Below are 17,453 nucleotides of genomic sequence, written 5' to 3'. Positions count from 1 at the left end.
CAATAATCTGAGTATCTCAACCATAATCTTCCTTTCTGACTCATTCTTAGCTATGATCCTGAAAGATTCTAACTCATGTTGATAACCCTTCTGACAATATGACTAGATAATTCCTTTACTTTCTCAAATCTCCCTCCTCTCCCCTCCCTATCTCACTTCAGAAATGTTCTTACATAGTTGCATATTAAAGCCATCTTTCAGAATTATGCCACTACTGTAATGATTGGGGTGATGCCACTTGCTGGAGAGTTACTGTAGGAAAGCTCTGCCATGAGGAGAAGGCATCTGAGGGCAAGCCATGTGGTAAGTTCCTTGGCATCAGGAAGTGACGTTTGCTTGTGGGTACTGTCTATCAGAGCTACCAGACAATTAGCTTGGAACTCTGTGTGCATGTGTGGATGGGGGATGTTCTCAGTTTCACAGGAGGCTTCTGGGAGAAGGGAGGAAGGAGGAAGAACTGGGTCCTTTTGGTTCCTGACCTCGCCATGGCGGGTCAGATGATGGGGTCTCTTAGAAATAGTTAGATTTTTACCTTTCTCTCTGATCCTAATGCTCTTTAATAAATACTAATGGGGGCAGCTAGGTAGTACAGTGGATAAAGCACTGGCCTTGGATTCAGGAAGACTTGAGTTCAAATCCAGCCTCAGACACTTGACACTAGCTGTGTGACCCTGGGCAAGTCACTTAACCCTCATTGCCCTGCAAAAAAAAAATACTTAAACACTTAAATTCTCTTGCTAAAGTTTATAATTTATTGGCGACCACTCATTAGATATTTTAGACAGACTGGCTAGAATTTTAGCCCCTTATACTTCTAAGATCTAGAACTTTGAAATTGGACTCTCCAATCCAAACTTCCTAAACTCTTCCACTCTGTCAATCTCATAGATTCTTTCTATTCTTATAGTGACCTTTGTTCTGTTCAGTTATAGTGGATAGAGTACTGGACTTAGGAGTCAGGAAGACTAGAGTTTGAATCATGACTCCAACATTTAATGGCTATGTGAGCCTGGGCAAGTCAGCTGATGTCTTGGGCCTCAGTTTTCTCTTCTGTAAAGTTAAGATAATGATCATACCTTGTATTGAGAGAGAATCTGAGGAGACAGTAAGTCATAAAAGGATCCATTAAGTATATCTGAGGAGAGCCAGCAGATTGTGGTTCAAGGACAAGAGAGATTCTAGTAGAAGAGGGTGATTGAAAGTGATGAAAGCTACAGAGAGGTCAAAGAGGATGTATGCATAGAGAAACAACATTGGATTTCATGATTCTGACATCATTCCCTTTTTCTTTTGATTTCACTATGTCATTGCCAGGATTATTTACTCATTCTCTCAGGTTCACAACCTTATAGTTGTTCTCAAAGGTTTGTTATGAAGATCAAATGAGATAATAATATTAATATAATAATTATAATATATAACAATTATAATAATAGAGCACTTTGCAAACCTTAAAGTACTATGTTAATGCTAATAATTATTATTAGTAACTAATTAACAGAGTTGTTGTAAGGATAAAAATGAGATAATATATATAAAACACTTTACAAACCTCTTCTTTCTCCTCGTCTTATTACTACTGCTACACTCTAACTCCCCCATTCCTGCTTCTAGGCTGTTCCACTGGAGAAAAGAGTCATAAAAGTAATATGACCTCACTCACTCCAAATGCATGGTACATGAGTCCTCATTACTGATACACAATTTCAACATGTCTAAAGCTAAATCCCCTATTAACCTAATTCTTCTGATTTTCACTGTGCAAGTACCAGCATTATTCATTCTCTTATCTTTATACCCTTGGGGTTATCCTTGCCTAATTTTCTCTTTTATCTAGAGCATCATGTTTAGAGTTAGGAAAACTTGAGCTCAGATCTGGCCTCAGCACTTACTAGTTTTGTGATCCTTGGCAAGTAACAGCCTCTGTTTGCTTCAGTTTCTTTGTCTGTAAAATGGCAATAGTAACAGCACCACCTTGCAGTGTTGCTGTGCAGCTCAAATAAGATAATATTTGTAAAGTGTTTTTTAGCATGGTGTTTGGCACTAAGTGCTTTGAAAAAGTTATTATTGTTGTTATTATTATCATTACCCCTCGTTTCCATTCTGATACTAAGTCCTATCAATTACAACCTGGAAGCATCTCTCTCTTTTTTCATTGCTATCAACCTATTATAGACTCTCATTACCTCTACTTGGAATATTATTTACAAGAGTCTCTTAACAGGTCTTCCTATCTCTGTTTTCTCTCTCATCTAATCCATCCTTTGTACCGCTGTTGGGATAATCTTTCTTATTTGGAGATCTGGTCATGTGACTCCCCTGCTCAGAAATCTTCAGTAGCTCCTTAATGCCTGCTGAGTTGAGTTCAAGCTCTGCCTGGTCTTTTCAAAGCCCTCTAAAATCTGGTGCCAGTCTACTAGGGTCATCCCATGTTGTATTCCTGAGGTACTTTTTGCTCTAGTCAAACTGGTCAACTTTTTGTCCTTCAAAGATGCCTTGCATTCTCTTGCCACTGTGTGTTTGTCCTTATGCCTGGTATGTTCTCCCCTTACATCTATTAAGCTCCTACCTACTCTTTTGAGTCTAACTGAGATGCCACCTGCTCCTTTCCTGCCTTTCCTGAGGGTTTTTCTCCCCAGATTTTGTTTTGCAACTCTCTGATATACTCATCTCGTAATATTGGATAATTATCCCTACTTGAACCTGATCCCTCGCTGACCTGTAAATTTTTAAAAATTTCTCCCAGTACCTAACACAGTACTCTGCACTTAGTAGGTGCTTAATAGATGATTGTAGATGTATAACCTATATCAAATTGCTTGCCATTTCAAGGGGCGGGGAGGGAAGTGAGAGGGAAAGAATTTGGAACTCAAAATTTTAAAAAACAAATGTTAAAAATAGTTTTTACATGTAATTGGAAAACTATATATACATATATACATACATATATATACATACACACACACATATATATATATACATACATATATACATACATACATACATACATTGGCAGGGCAATGGGGGTTAAGTGATTGGCCCATGGTCACACAGCTAGTAAGTGTCAAGTGTGCAAGATCAGATTTGAACTCAGGTCCTCCTGAATCCAGGGCCGGTGCTTTATCCACTGCATCACCTAGCTGCCCCGAAAACAATATATTTTTGAAAAGGAAGGAAGAAAATAAATGTTTGTAGAATGAATGAATGAATGAATGATGGATTGACCCTTGGACAGCTCTCCCAAGCCTGATGATCATCAGGTGAAAATTTTTGTTCTAAGAATACTAGTCAATATCTGGGATTTGATCATTTGTCGGTAGCCTATCCACCAGAGCTTGTAACCTTGTATCACTCAATAGATGGTCTTTGAGAGTTGCTGTGGCCAAAGAAGTCATCACCCTGGTAAGGAAGCTCTCTATATTTAGATAGGCTAGACCTTGATTGTCAGAAAGTTAAGATAGACAATTACTGAGCTTATACCATTAATGATACATTTTAATAGCTTTGCTCACCACACACTTGTAAAGAAGGTAAACACTCCATTTTACAGATAAGTAAATGGAGGTTCACAGAGGTCAAACAAAAGGTTAAAAAAACCCACCTTGCAGAAACAAGACTCAAAAATTGCAATAAAATCTTTAACTATAAATTAGGTGCTTTCCCTAACATGCAAGCAATAACTGTCCCTTTAGCCAAAGCTCAGGGCAAGAATCACCTGAAAGAAGCTCAATTGAGAAACATTATTCCAAATTATATTTAAAGTTTTATCTTATATTTCCAGTGAAGTAGAATGTGAAATGTATCATCCATCCCATTCTATAGAGCTAATGCTGGCTACAGTGATGCATAATAACGAATTCATTAGTGAGGGAGCTGTTTATAACTCTACTATTAAAATTAATCATTTATCCTAAGTAAGGGATCCTGCCCTCATTAAATTTATTTACACAGGATCATATATCTAGAGGTATGAGAGACTTCTGGGGTCACCTAGTCCGACCATCTCCCTTTATTGACAAGTATACTGAGACTCAGGGAAATTAAGGGATTTGCCCAAGGAAGGTCCCAAGCATTAGAAATAGTCAGTGTTTATGCTCCCTAAGTCAGGGAGAACATTTGAAAATCTTACACATCTATTTTATCCAGTCTGGAAGCAAAGAAAATTGGATTCCTTTGAATACATTTGATTCAATAAACATTTTAATCACATATAATAGGATATAACTCAGGAATGGCATCTCTTTCCAGAGCACATGGAAACATTCAAAATCGCACCAGGAAGAAAATCTTCTCTCTAGGCCTCTAGATAGTGGAAGAGAGAAAAGGAAACCAGGATATATAGTGTTTCCTGATGTGCCTTTTAGTCCCTCTCTGTTATTTTACCAGGCATACAAAGAATTCCACTTTTATTTTAGGTCAGGGCCCACAAGATTGCTCTTAGGGAAAGTTGCCCAACATCTTTTTAGAAATTAGTGGCAGCTTCAGCAAATGCTCAGAAAAGGAATTTAATTCTTAGTGTTAGTTTTCTAAGTAGCAACTAACAATTTACCTCCTGCTCTATGATAAGATAAACATTAGTTTTAGGAAGGGAAAGTCTTCTTGAGTTCTTTTGTTTTAAACCACAATTTTTAAAAAAAATGAGCTCATTGGATCTCTGGAATATTTGAGGATTTAAAGGCCCCCTTCTACAGGCTGCAGGGTAGAGTGGCTAAATCATAGGATGTAGAATTTTTATTAGTGGGACATGACTCTCTGAGCCTCAGTTTCTTTATATGTTGAATAGGAGGATTAGGGATTGTAACTATGACTTCAGTGGCATAGGGAACTCCTAGGGAAAAGACATTTTCTAACTTGTAAAATGAAGACTATAAAAGCAGGTTGTTATGAGGTTCAAATGAAATAATGTGCAAAGCTCTTCATAAATTGTAAAGTGTTATATAAAAGTAAGTTATTATTGTGTAAAAGGATTTGCAAATCTTAACATGCCATAGAGATGTAAACTCTTATTATCTGTCTTCCAAGTAGATCTCCAGATGTTAAGTGCTACAACTTTACAGAGTTTGGACATATAAATGATAAAGGAGGTGAGGTGGAAGATTCAACTGTAAACACTGAAATTCAGTTACCATCTGGGGGTAGGGGAAGAAAGCAAAGCAAGACTACCTTTCCCATCAAGTGAAAGACCAAAAAAAAGTAATCCTCTTATGTAAGTGCAGCAGGATTTAACTTGTTCTGTCCCATTTTTTTTTAATGGTAATCACACAGACCTGTCTCTTAGATTTAACTTCTTCAAAGGAATATCTGTTCCACTTCTTAGTCCTGTAGCTGTAGCTTTTAACACATACACACAATCTTCTTACAATACCATAAGCCCACTTTCCCCCTAGGGAGAGAAAAACTACCGACCTGTTGCTTGGGTTATTTGCACAAACACAGGAGATGGAAACAAAATGATCTGGAAGCACTTTCAATATTTGGGACAGGAAGGAGAAATAGATCCCCAGGCAGGGCTTAAAGGAGTGAGAACTGGAAAGGTAAAAATGAGTACAATGTCATTTGAATGATGGGATTATAGAAATGCTATTATTTTTCTGGTTTTACATTTTATTAAAATGAACTACCACACCCTGTCTATCTTGTCTGTCACACACACACGCACACACACACAGATTTCCATCCATATCTCCCAGTTAGTTCGACCTTAATTACTGTTATCATCTCATGAGGATAAATATCTGAATTTTAAAAATTATTTATTTATTAATATCTGAATTTTTGATGGATATGATAATCACTAGAACAAGTTTTATCTTGTGATAATGATATCTGGGGTATCATTATGGAATGGAAAAAGTAGCTTTTCCTTGATCCACTTCCATATGTATGGTCTGTAATTTGTAATTCTTACTCCTACATATTTGGTATTGAGCAAAAGGTGCATACTATTCTGTGGGATTTTCTTAGTTTAGCAAGAAGGATAAGATAGAAAGATGGGAGATGGAACAAGTGGGATAGATGCTGAATCTTTTCATTTTCCTGAGTATATAATAATTTATGACAGTATAATGCCTGCTTGCTTTATTCACTGCACCACCTAGCAGTGGTTTGATTTTGAACTTGTTTCAGCTGAGTTCAGGAGCCATTTCCCTCAGGTCCCTACCTTGACTTTTTGCTTCATGCAGAGCAACAGTGTACATGGGAGAAGCAGCTGGTGTCAAAATAAACAGGGAAAAGTTTGTGAAGTTTCAAGGAGGTCCATTTCATCTCCATCAGACAAGTTTCTCCTTAAGAAATTTTCTAATGGGTATCCAACAACAGAATTGGACTGTTTTTTGGCATAGTTTAGCTCAGTTTTACTTTGAGTATTCTAGCAGAGTCTGGATGCCGCCTATCCAGTGGGTATTGTAAGAAGTATTCCTGCCCTTGGTGGCTTGGTGTTTGGACTAGATAACTTTGAAGTTTCCTTCTGAGATTCTAGATATATATTTTCAGCAGTAGAAGTTGGCCTCAAATGGCTCAAGGCTATTAACTTCAAATGTAAGAATTTATAAAGATGGCACCAATGAAGAAGGGAGAAAAGAATGAGAAGATTTGTATGAAATGATGCAAAGTGAAGTAAGCAGAACCAGGGGGGAAAATACACACACACACACTGACTACAGTAATGTGAATGGAAACAACAATAACAAAACAATCAAAACTGAATACTACCTCTGGAGAAAACTGAATGGGGATAGAAAGGATACCTTTTTCTCAGCAGTACATGGAACCTACACAAAAATTGACCATGTATTAGGGCATAAAAACCTCACAGTCAAATGCAGAAAGGCAGAAATAGTAATGTATCTTTTTTAAGATCATGATGCAATAAAAATTATGTGTAATAATAGAAATAGAAAGATAGACTAAAAGTTAATTGGAAACTAAATAATCTCATTCTAAAGAATGAGTGGGTCAAACAACAAATCATAGAAACAATCAATAATTTTATCAAAGAGAATGACAGTTATGAGACAACGTACCAAAACTTATGGGATGTAGCCAAAGTAGTTCTTAGGAGAAATTTTATATCTCTAAATGCCTATATGAAAACAGAATGCTATAAAATTATAAATGACCAAGCTTGACTCCAAAGAAAATACCCAAGAAGGCACCTCCACCAACCTCTTTGCAAAGGTGAGAGATGATACCTATAATGTCAGACTTTTTTAGATATGTTGGTTAGTTTTGTTGAACTGTCTTTCCCCTTCTTCTATACTTTCTTGTTATAAGAAATGGCTTTTTGGGAAGGGAAAAGGGAGGAATGCACTGGGGAGTGTTAAGACAAAGAAAAAGAAAAAATTTATGAACTAACAAAAATAAATAAAAGGACACATTTTAATGACACATTGTTGTAAGAAGGTTTGTAATAATGAGGGGAAGTGGTTCTAGGAAGGCCTGCCTATTGTGGTCACATCAAGGAACCATGCTTAGTAACTTCCATTTGAGTAAGAATTATGCATATAGTATACCTGGCCATTTGATACAAGTTAAATTTCAAAAATAGTAATAAAAACTAGCAAATGAAAGAAAGATGACTAAAGTTATTTTATGGCCTTATCAATAAAATTTTCTCAAAGTAATTACCTGTATAGAGAAATGTGTTCGTGTGTCCTCCCACTACAACATCCACACCTTTCACCTTTTGAGCAATGAGCTTATCCATTTCAAAACCTGAGTGGCCCAAGGCAATAATTTTGTTCACTCCAAGAGTTTTCAGCTTATCCACTTGGGTCTGCAAGGAAGGGATTTCATCTTCAAATGCTAAATATTTTCCTAAAAAAAGGAAACAAAGCAGATACTGATTATTTAGTTTTCAAACTGTATCCAAGTAGTCATTTTTTTTTTCTGGATCAGATGTACCAAGATGCTCATAGTAACAGTGACGGATGGATGGATGGTACTGGACATATAAATTTAGTATGGTAGGGAACACCCAAGGAGGAAATTCCCTTTACTTAATGCAGGCTGGAACCATCTCTGCTACTTATAGTCTTAAAAGAATAGTTGCCTGGAGTACTGAAAAGTTAAGTGACTTGCCCAGCATCATACAGACAGTGTTTCAGAAGTAGATTTTGAACCTAGGTCTTCCTGACTCTCAAGCCGGCCCCTATCCACTATGCTACACTTCTCCAAATCTGCAAAGTGATGAGACTTTCAAATTTTTTGTTTTAAGAAGAGGAGGTAGCTGGTGATACAGTGGATAAAGCAATGGGCCTGGCATCAGGATGACCAGAGATCAAATCCAGCCTCAGACACTTAATAGTTGTGTGACCCTGGGCAGTCACTTAATCTCTGTCTGCCTCAGTTTCCTCAACTATAAAATGAGGATAATAATAATAACTAACTTGCAGAGTTGTTGTGAAGATCAAATGAGATAATATTTGTAAAAAGTGCTTAGCACAATGATCCAAGACAATTCCAAGGAACTCATGATGGAAACTGTTCTCTATATTCAGAAAAAAACAACCTGTGGATTCTTAATGCAGATTGAACCATATTGTCTATACTTTTTTGTTTTTGTTTTTTGATGCTTTCCCCTTTTGTTCTGATTCTTCTTTCACAACATGACTAATGCAGAAATATGTTTAATGTGTTGTACATATATAACCTATATCAGATTGTCTTGGGGAGGGCGGAGGGAAGGGAGGGAGGGAGAAAAATTTGGAATCTTATGAAAACGAATGTTGAAAACTATTTTTACATGTAACTGGAAAATAACAAAATACTTTTATGATTTAAAAAAGTGCTTAGCACAGTGTTTGGCACATAGTAGGTGCTATGTAAATGCTTATTTATTCCCTTTCCTATTTTATTTTCTTATTTTTTCCTACTTTATTCCCTTTCCTAAATTCATGAGGAGCATTGAAATAAGCATAACAGTATATGAATCAGTCCTTTTTCTTTTCTCTCTTCTTTCCCTTGGTAGGCTCATCCGCATGAACATTAAATTCTATGTAGCTGATTTCTACATTATGTTTTTCTAAGTATTAATATTTTAAAATAAAAATAACAGTAAAGATGTCAATAATTATTTATATTTACATAACATTTGAAGTATTACAAATCACTTTTATGTTCATAATCTCACTGGATCCTCAAAACAACCATTGGAGGTAGAAATAAGCTAAAAAAGCGAACATTCCCCACAGAGTGTACTCAGATTCCTCAGGTCAGGAGGAAGCCACTAAAACAAGGGTTACATGTAAGAATTAAAATTTTTCAGAAATAGATCAGAGGAACAATGATTTAGAGGTAGGTTGGTTAAATAGGAAGAACACTGGATTTATAAGAATTGATTAGATTCAAGTCCCAGGTCTGGAACTTATTAGAATTGTGATCTTGGGCAAATAACTTAATTTGGACCTCCAGTTTTTCCTCTGAAAAATGTGGGCAATAATAGCTAACATTTTTGTTTTGCTTTAAGGTTTACAAAGAAATTTACACACATTATCTCAATTTGATCCATACAATGTTGCAGCAATCCTGTTTTACAGATTAAGAAAAGGGTTAAGTGACTTGTCCATGAACATAGCTAGTAAGTGCTGGAGGTTAGAATCCCAAGCCAGTTCTTCTGAGGTTCTAAATCCAGTACTCTCCCTGATTCCTCAATAATTGGGGATTAAAAAATTTTTGTTTTGTTTTGCTTTTTAAATATTTTTTATGCCCCTTTTTCATCAGTCACATGCCAATAACTTCCCCAACTTAAATAATAAAAGACCCCCTTCCCCAATCAAACCAATACAGCTAAAGCAAAACACCAAAGTATCTGTAGAATATCCAGTTTTAAATGTCTAATAAGTAACTGGTGATGCAGAACTCAAGTGCAAAGGCTGGGGCTGGATATGCAGATCTGGGAGTCATTGGCACATAAATGATATGGGGCAGCTAGGTGGTACAGTGGATAGAGTGCCAGGCCTGGAGTCAGGAAGACTCATTTTTGTTTGTCTGTTTGTTTGTTTTAGTGAGGCAATTGGGGTTAAGCCCAGGGTCACACAGCTAGTAAGTGTTAAGTGTCTGAGGCCGGATTTGAACTCAGGTACTCCTAACTCCAGGGCTAGTGCTCTATCCCCTGCGCCACCTAGCTGCCCCAGGAAGACTTCTTTTAATGAGTTATAATCCAACCTCAGACGTTTATCAACTATGTGACTCTGGACAAGTTACTTAACCTCTATTTGACTCAGTTTCCTCATCTGTAAAATGGGGATAATAATAGCACCTACCTCCCAGGGTTGATGTGAGGATCAAATGAGATAATAATTGTAAAGCACTTAACATAGTACCTGGAACCACATAGTAAGCACTATATAAATATTAATCTGTCCTTCCTTCTCTTTTCTTTCTTTCTTTCTTTCTTTCTTTCTTTCTTTCTTTCTTTCTTTCTTTCTTTCTTTCTTTCTTTCTTTTCTTTCTTTCCTTCTTTCTCTCTCTCTCTCTCTCCCTTCCTTTTTTTTCTTCCTTCCTTCCTTTTCTTCCACAATAACTAACCCATAGGAGCTGATAAGGTCACCAGGAAAGACAGTATAGAGAAGAGAAGAGGGGCCAGGATGAAATCAAGAGCAAATTTAGATGAGTTGGTCTTGGTAAAGGTCCCCTTCATTTCCAGACACTAGAAGAAAGGAAGAGAGAGTAGGAAATGATGTGAAGGGGCTTTAACATGAAGAAAAGTAGAGATGCTCATATTGAACTGTCTCAATGATCTCACTGATATAAGAGGCAAGCTCCTCTGCTGAAAGAGAGGGAGAAAGGAAGGCATGGGAAGCATGAGAAGAGAAGGTTTGGAATAACATGTGTGGAGCAGGCTGGAAAATCAATCAGGGAAGAAATGATCTATATTGTATATACTTTGTATGTGCCTACATTTAGTCATATTGCCTCCCTTAGCTAGATCATATAGGAAGGAACAAAATCACTTTTGCTTTTATATCTCTAGTACCCAGTATAATACCTGGAATAAAGTGGGTGCATAATAAATACTCATTTTCTTGCTTTCTTGACAATGGGCAAGTCAGTTAAGCTCTTCAAGCCTCAGTTTCCTCATCTGTGAGAATTGGAATGGCACCCCTGCTGGAGAGATACTATAAGGAAGCTCTGCCATGAGAAAGCATGTGATTTAGAGACCACTTTAGCATCTGGAAGTTACATCTATAGAACCACTTGTGGGACTTGTCAATCAGAGCTACCAGCCAATTAGCTTGGAGCTGTGTGTGTGTGTGTGTGTGTGTGTGTGTGTGTGTGTGTACAGCCCTGTTTCCTGTTGGAGAGGAGGTTTCAGGGAGGAGGGAGGAGCGAGCGAGTGCTCTTTTGCCTGGGAACTTGGTTTTGAGTGGAGCTGAGATTCTGGCTCCCTTAAATAGATAGATGAAAGAATCTTGGCCTCTTTCTCTCTCCTCACCAAATTCTTATGCTCCTTAATAAATACTTAAAAGTCTAAACTCTTGCTAAAGCTTATAATTTATGGCGACTACTCATTAGATTTTTAGACAGTCTAGCTAGAATTTTAGTCCCTTACATCAGATAGTAACTTTACACATCTATAAAACGAGGATAAAAATACTTGCATTGTACTACCTACCTCCTAGGTAGTTATAAAAGAAAATTATTTTGCAAACTTTAAAGTACTATATTTTAAATGAATTACTGTTATTACTTTCATTTTAATGAGAGAATATTTGACATGGCAGACAAAATAGCTAATGCATTAAGCTAGGCTACCTTAAAAGAGGTATGGTTTCCAAAACAAGGTAACTTCTATACAGTACCCTTAGTGAGGGCACACCTAAAATACTGTGGTCATTTCTGGGAGTCATATTTTAGGAAAGAAACTAAAGCATGGCTTGAGGTCTATCAATAGGATGGTGAGAAACTTAGGAAATATGCCATGAGAGATGGATGAAACCAGTGGAAATACTTAGCTCAGAGAAGAGGAGACTTTAGGGGAGGCATGATAACTGTTTTCTAGTTATCTTATAGGCTGTCATGTGCAAGGGGAATTAGCTTTGTTCAGCTTGACTTGAGAGGGTCAAACTAGGAATAATGGTTGGAAGCAATAGAAGGACAGATTTAGGCTTACTGTAAGAAAGGACTTCATAGCAATTGAGCTATGCTAGGGGGGAATGGGGTTCCCACTCACTGGACTGCATGGGTTATTGGAAGGATTCTTGGTTAGGTTGAGTTTGGACTGGTTATCCTTTGAGCTTCCTGCCAGTTATTAGATTTGATTACTTTGATTTTATGGTGTCTCTGTAGCACTTAACAAAATGGTGATGTCAGATTATGGAGATCTGTTAAGGGGGTGGGGGGAATTATAAACTGTTCATCTCTCTTGTCTACTTTCTCCCCAGTGCAATTTAACTATTTTCAAATTCCCATTCCATGCTCACAATGGATGGCAACTTCTCTCAAGTACTTATATAATGACAGCTTAAAGCAGAGCTGACTCCAATGATAAACTTATTGGTCCACTCTGTCTGTAAAACCAAAAGTTTAATTTTATAGATCAGAGAGTCACAGAATTGGGATCAAGTTGGAATGAGCCTTAGTGGGATAAGGCCAAGAATGGTCCATCTTCTTCTACCTTCCATTAGACTAGAATAGACAACGTTTCTATTAAGGTCAACAAAACAATTCACTAAGCAGAGCAAATGATAATAATTTTCACGTAATATCTATATATCTCCACAAAATTAATTCTATCAAGAAATGCTCTCTCAAGTCAATATTATCTTGCCCAAGCTTACAAAATTTGGGGGTTTTATACAGCATCTGTAATAAACATGCCAAAATCTTATTTTGCTGAATTGGTTTAGAATAATGTTTACCATAAAAGGAAAAATTACCTGGTCTTGAAAGGACAGGGGTCTCCTTGGAGGTATACCCAATGATTCCCACTTTCTCTTGACCAACAGGTAGAATTTTATATGCATGATAATATCCAGATATTTGAGATGCAAGTGGTTCTTTGGCTTGAATGTTAGCACTGAGAACTGGAAACTTGACTTCCTTAAGTAACGGATTCAACAATCCCTCCACTCCATTATCAAATTCATGGTTTCCCAGGGCCTGGTAGAAAATGAAGACAGAAAAATATAAATTAGGTCCTTTGGAATAATTGCTCTCAGCATTTAAAGAAGTCAAGGATATATGGTTTAATGAAAGTTAATAATAATAATTAGCATTTATATTGCTCTTTAAAACTTGCAAAGCATTTTTCCTGTCATCTCATTTATCTTCACAACAACCTTGTGAAATGGGTGCTATTATTATGCCCTTTTTACAGATGAAGCTGAGAGATTAAGTAAGTTGCCCAGGGTCACACAGCTAATATATGTCTGAGGCAGGATTTGAACTCAGGTCTTCAATCGAGGTCTTCCTGATTCCAAGTCCAACACTCCATGTACTGTGCCACCTCACTGGTATGAACCAGATCATAGTCCCTTCTCATAAATATAGGCCAAAGATATATAGACCATAACCTGAATTGTACTCGAATGGCCCTTGAAGAGTTTCAATAAAGGGTTGCCTTCACATCACAATGAAGCATCAGAAAAGGACTTGGGTGGAGAGCTACCTTGAGTAAAATTTAAAAATATAAAACACAAGAAAATATACTTTGAGGACTCTTTGCTAGTCAAGTGTGAGGTTTTCGGTAATTACTCTCAAGGTGTCCTCTTCCCTTTTGTAAACCTACTTGCTTGCTATTTCACAACATATCAATGTAACTCTCCAACCACCACGAACTCCAGGGAAAATCAACAGGACTTTGCTCAAAGGTATCATGACCCCTAGGACAGCTCAGTGGTGGAGTGGATAGGGTACCAGGCTTGGAGTAAGGAAGAGCTGAGGTTAAATCTGACCTCAGATACTTACTAGATGTGTGACCCTGGGAAAGTCACTTAACCCAGTTTGCCTCAGTTTCCTCATCTGTAAAATGAACTGGAGAAGGAAATAGCAAAGCACTCTAGTATCTTTGCCAAGAAAACCCCAAATGGGGTCACAAAGAATTGGAAATGACTGAAATGACACAACAACAACACCTATGTCCTCCATATTAGCAGCCTCTCTTCTTTCCTATCTCCTGAGATTTCACTCAAGCATCTTCCTACACTTGTCTCTTCCCTAGTATTCTCCCATTGTCCTTGAAGATTTTTCTTTTTCTTTCTTTTTTTTTTGTGAGGCAATTGGGGTTAAGTGACTTGCCCAGGGTCACACAGCTAGTAAGTGTTAAGTGTCTGAGGCCGGATTTGAACTCAGGTACTCCTGACTCCAGGGCCCGTGCTCTATCCACTGCGCCACCTAGCCACCCCTGTCCTGGAAGATTTTTACAGAAGAAAAAGAAAATCTGGGATAAAAGGTAGTGATGATGTAGGAGACACTAATTATTCTTGTTTAAGGACTTTGTAAGCAACTGTTTTCTTGAGCCAGCTCAGAGTTAAAGTTATTCATTTCAATGGAATGACTATTTTTTTTTCAGATCTGTGAATTAATATATCCATAGGGGTTCTCTTAACCATGGCTGAATTCAAATGCTTTTGGAGGCTTTCCCATATAATGGTCAGGGAAGTAGAATTCAAAGGGAAATAGCATTCCAGTTCCTATTTATGAAATCCACAACTGGAAAGAACATTAGGGAGCAACTATCCCAACTCTTTCATTTTAGAGATACAGAAACTAAAATCCAAAAGAGTTTCTTCCTCAATATCACATAACCAGCTGGTGGTAGAGCTAAAACTAGAATTCAAGTAACCTGAATTCTGGTTGAGTAGGTTTTCCTCTCTACTCTCCTAGCAGCTTTTACACCATTGTCTGTAGTGCGATAGATAAAGTGTGGGTTATGGAGTCAGGAAGATTCATCTTCATCTATTCATCTATCATCATTCATCTATGTGAGCCTGGCAAGTCACTTAACCCTGTTTGCCTCAGTTCCCTCATCTATAAAATGAGCTGGAAAAGGAAATGGTAAACCACTCTAATATCTTTGCCAAGAATACCCAAATGGGGGCAGCTAGGTGGCGCGGTGGATAAAGCACCGGCCCTGGAGTCAGGAAGACCTGAGTTCAAATCCAGCCTCAGACACTTGACACGTACTAGCTGTGTGACCCTGGGTAAGTCACCTAACCCCCATTGCCCTGCAAAAAAAAAAGAATACCCCAAATGGGGTAAAAAAAAGATTTGAACATGACTAAAATAACTAAACAACAACACTGTAGAGTAAAAAGACTACTTGATCTAGAATTAAAGGATGTAGGTTCAAATTTTACCTATAAACCTTTGGTCAAGATGGTTACCTGAATGAAGGCCAGGAGTCCACCTTTCACATACCTAATCCCAGCCCAAACCTAAAAGTAGTACCAAACTGAATAATGATCAAGAAAGACAACGTGAAGTAAACCTTTAGTCAAGATGGTTACCTGAATGGAGGCCAGGAGTCCACCTTTCACATACCTATTCCCAGCCCAAACCTAAAAGTAGTACCAAACTGAATAATGATCAAGAAAGACAACGTGAAGTTAAAATAAGTGACATCATCCACCTTTTTTGTTGTTGTTCAGTCAGTTTCAGTTGTGTCAGATTCTTTTTGAGCCTATTTGGGTCACACAGTAGTTGCCATTTCCTTCTCCAGTTCATTTTACAGATGAAGAAACTTAGGCAAACAGGGTTAAGTGACTTGCTCAGGGTCACATAAGAAGGAAGTGTCTGAGACCAAATTTGAACTCAGGTCTTCTTGACTCAAGACTTGGTGTAGTGGATAGCTGCCTCGGTTATCTACCCTAGGGCTAAATAAAGTCAGCCAAAAGGCTATAGTTAGTAGGAAAGTGGCCTGCCAGAAAACTCAATACCCATCTGAGCAAACAAGACTGAAACCTCACAGAGAGATCAGAGACATCTACAAATCACTGAATCCATAAAGAGGATGTGAAAATGTTCTTGTTATATATGTATGTGTATATGTATACATATACATATATATATATGTATGTGTATATGTATACATATACATATATATGTGAAAGATGTTCAACAAAACAAAATAAAACATTGGATCAAATACAAAATAGAATGTTAATGTACAATCTGAAAAACAGAAGCTACAGAGAAAGGAACTGAAACTAAAGCTTCTCAGCAAAACTGGAAAGTGGCAGGTCTGAATGTGATCCATCATTATTGGCTCAAATTCATCATAGTAGTGCATGAATCACTAGCAAAGCATTTTACCAGTTCTTCCTCATTCATGTTGTCTTGATCCCTTCTTTCTTAACAGAAGGTATCACATTTAATAGCAAAAAATGAAAATACCAGCAAGCCCTAAAATACAGGAAATTACATTTTTGTGTGCTTTTATACAAAGCATTCATAGCTTGTGCCCCTCAAAAAACAACATATTGACTGAGGAGGAAAAAGGGTGTGCCAACCACAGGAATTTAAAGAGCAAGTTATTATCACTTTGTTAATTACTGAACAAGGACTTTCAGATGAAAATGCTATAATTTTACTACTGATTATGGCAAAGCCTTTGACCTGGGTCTGCACTCATGGCTTGGTCATTAGCTGCTATTATACACAGCAGATAAAAGCATAGTGAGAAAACTAGAATATTTAATATCCACATATAAAACTATCCTCTCTCTTTCTCCCTCTTTTTTTTTTTTGGTGAGGTAATTGGGGTTAAGTGACTTGCCCACAGTCACACAGCTTGTAAGTGTCAAGTGTCTGAGTTCAGATTTGAACTCAGGTCCTCCTGACTCCATGGCTGGTGCTTTATCCTAGCTGCCCCTAAAACTATTCTCTATTCAAAACACATCACTTGCACAATTATAGGAACAACTAATATAAAACTTGGCATCCTCAAGGGTCACAGTTTAAATCCATTATGGTTCTTTCTAATCTTAAATCCATTATAATCCTTTCTTAATGGGGTATGGCTTTCAAGTCAAAGAGGGAGTTGTTTTAAAGTATCCTATTATTCACTTAATGTTCATGGATGACATTTTTACATTTCCATGGAATACTTTCTCCAGTAACAGAAATTTTTTTTGACTAGATAAATGTAAAATTCTTAACATGTTCCAAGAAAGAATAGAATGAAGCCTTTGAGTTTGAATCTGGAGGTCACACTAAATTAACAGATTAAAGTGATACAAATATGAGGGTACATTACATATAGAAACTTTGCAGGAGAAATTAAAGCTTCATGAATATGGGATAAAATGGAGGCCAACCCTGTCATCCTGTCTGCTACTGGAGTAGACCCAAATATTCTTTAAATGAATCTACAAAAAATGACTCTACACACAGTTCAAAGCACAAGAGTAGTAAAATATAACAGCTATTCATACCACTGGACCTATCAAATATAACAAATAATGATTTACCATTAGGTGAAGTCCATGAAATAACTAACATCCAAGAATGAA

General features: G+C 37.2%; 1 protein-coding gene across 1 annotated transcript in view; it reads right to left on the bottom strand.

Moving 5' to 3' along the window:
- NT5E (5'-nucleotidase ecto) overlaps nt 1-17,453 on the bottom strand; it is an 87,869-nt gene that overhangs the window by 43,210 nt on the left and 27,206 nt on the right. The window contains exons 2-3 of the mRNA XM_043999658.1: nt 12,879-13,101; nt 7,627-7,815 (exon numbers count right to left, since the gene is read on the bottom strand). Coding sequence (XP_043855593.1) covers nt 7,627-7,815; nt 12,879-13,101 — 412 coding nt within the window. The remainder of the gene's footprint in view (nt 1-7,626; nt 7,816-12,878; nt 13,102-17,453) is intronic.

This window comes from Dromiciops gliroides, chromosome 4 (genome assembly GCF_019393635.1).
Source record: "Dromiciops gliroides isolate mDroGli1 chromosome 4, mDroGli1.pri, whole genome shotgun sequence".
NCBI lineage: Eukaryota > Metazoa > Chordata > Mammalia > Microbiotheria > Microbiotheriidae > Dromiciops > Dromiciops gliroides.
This window is presented reverse-complemented; position numbering and strand designations above follow the sequence as displayed.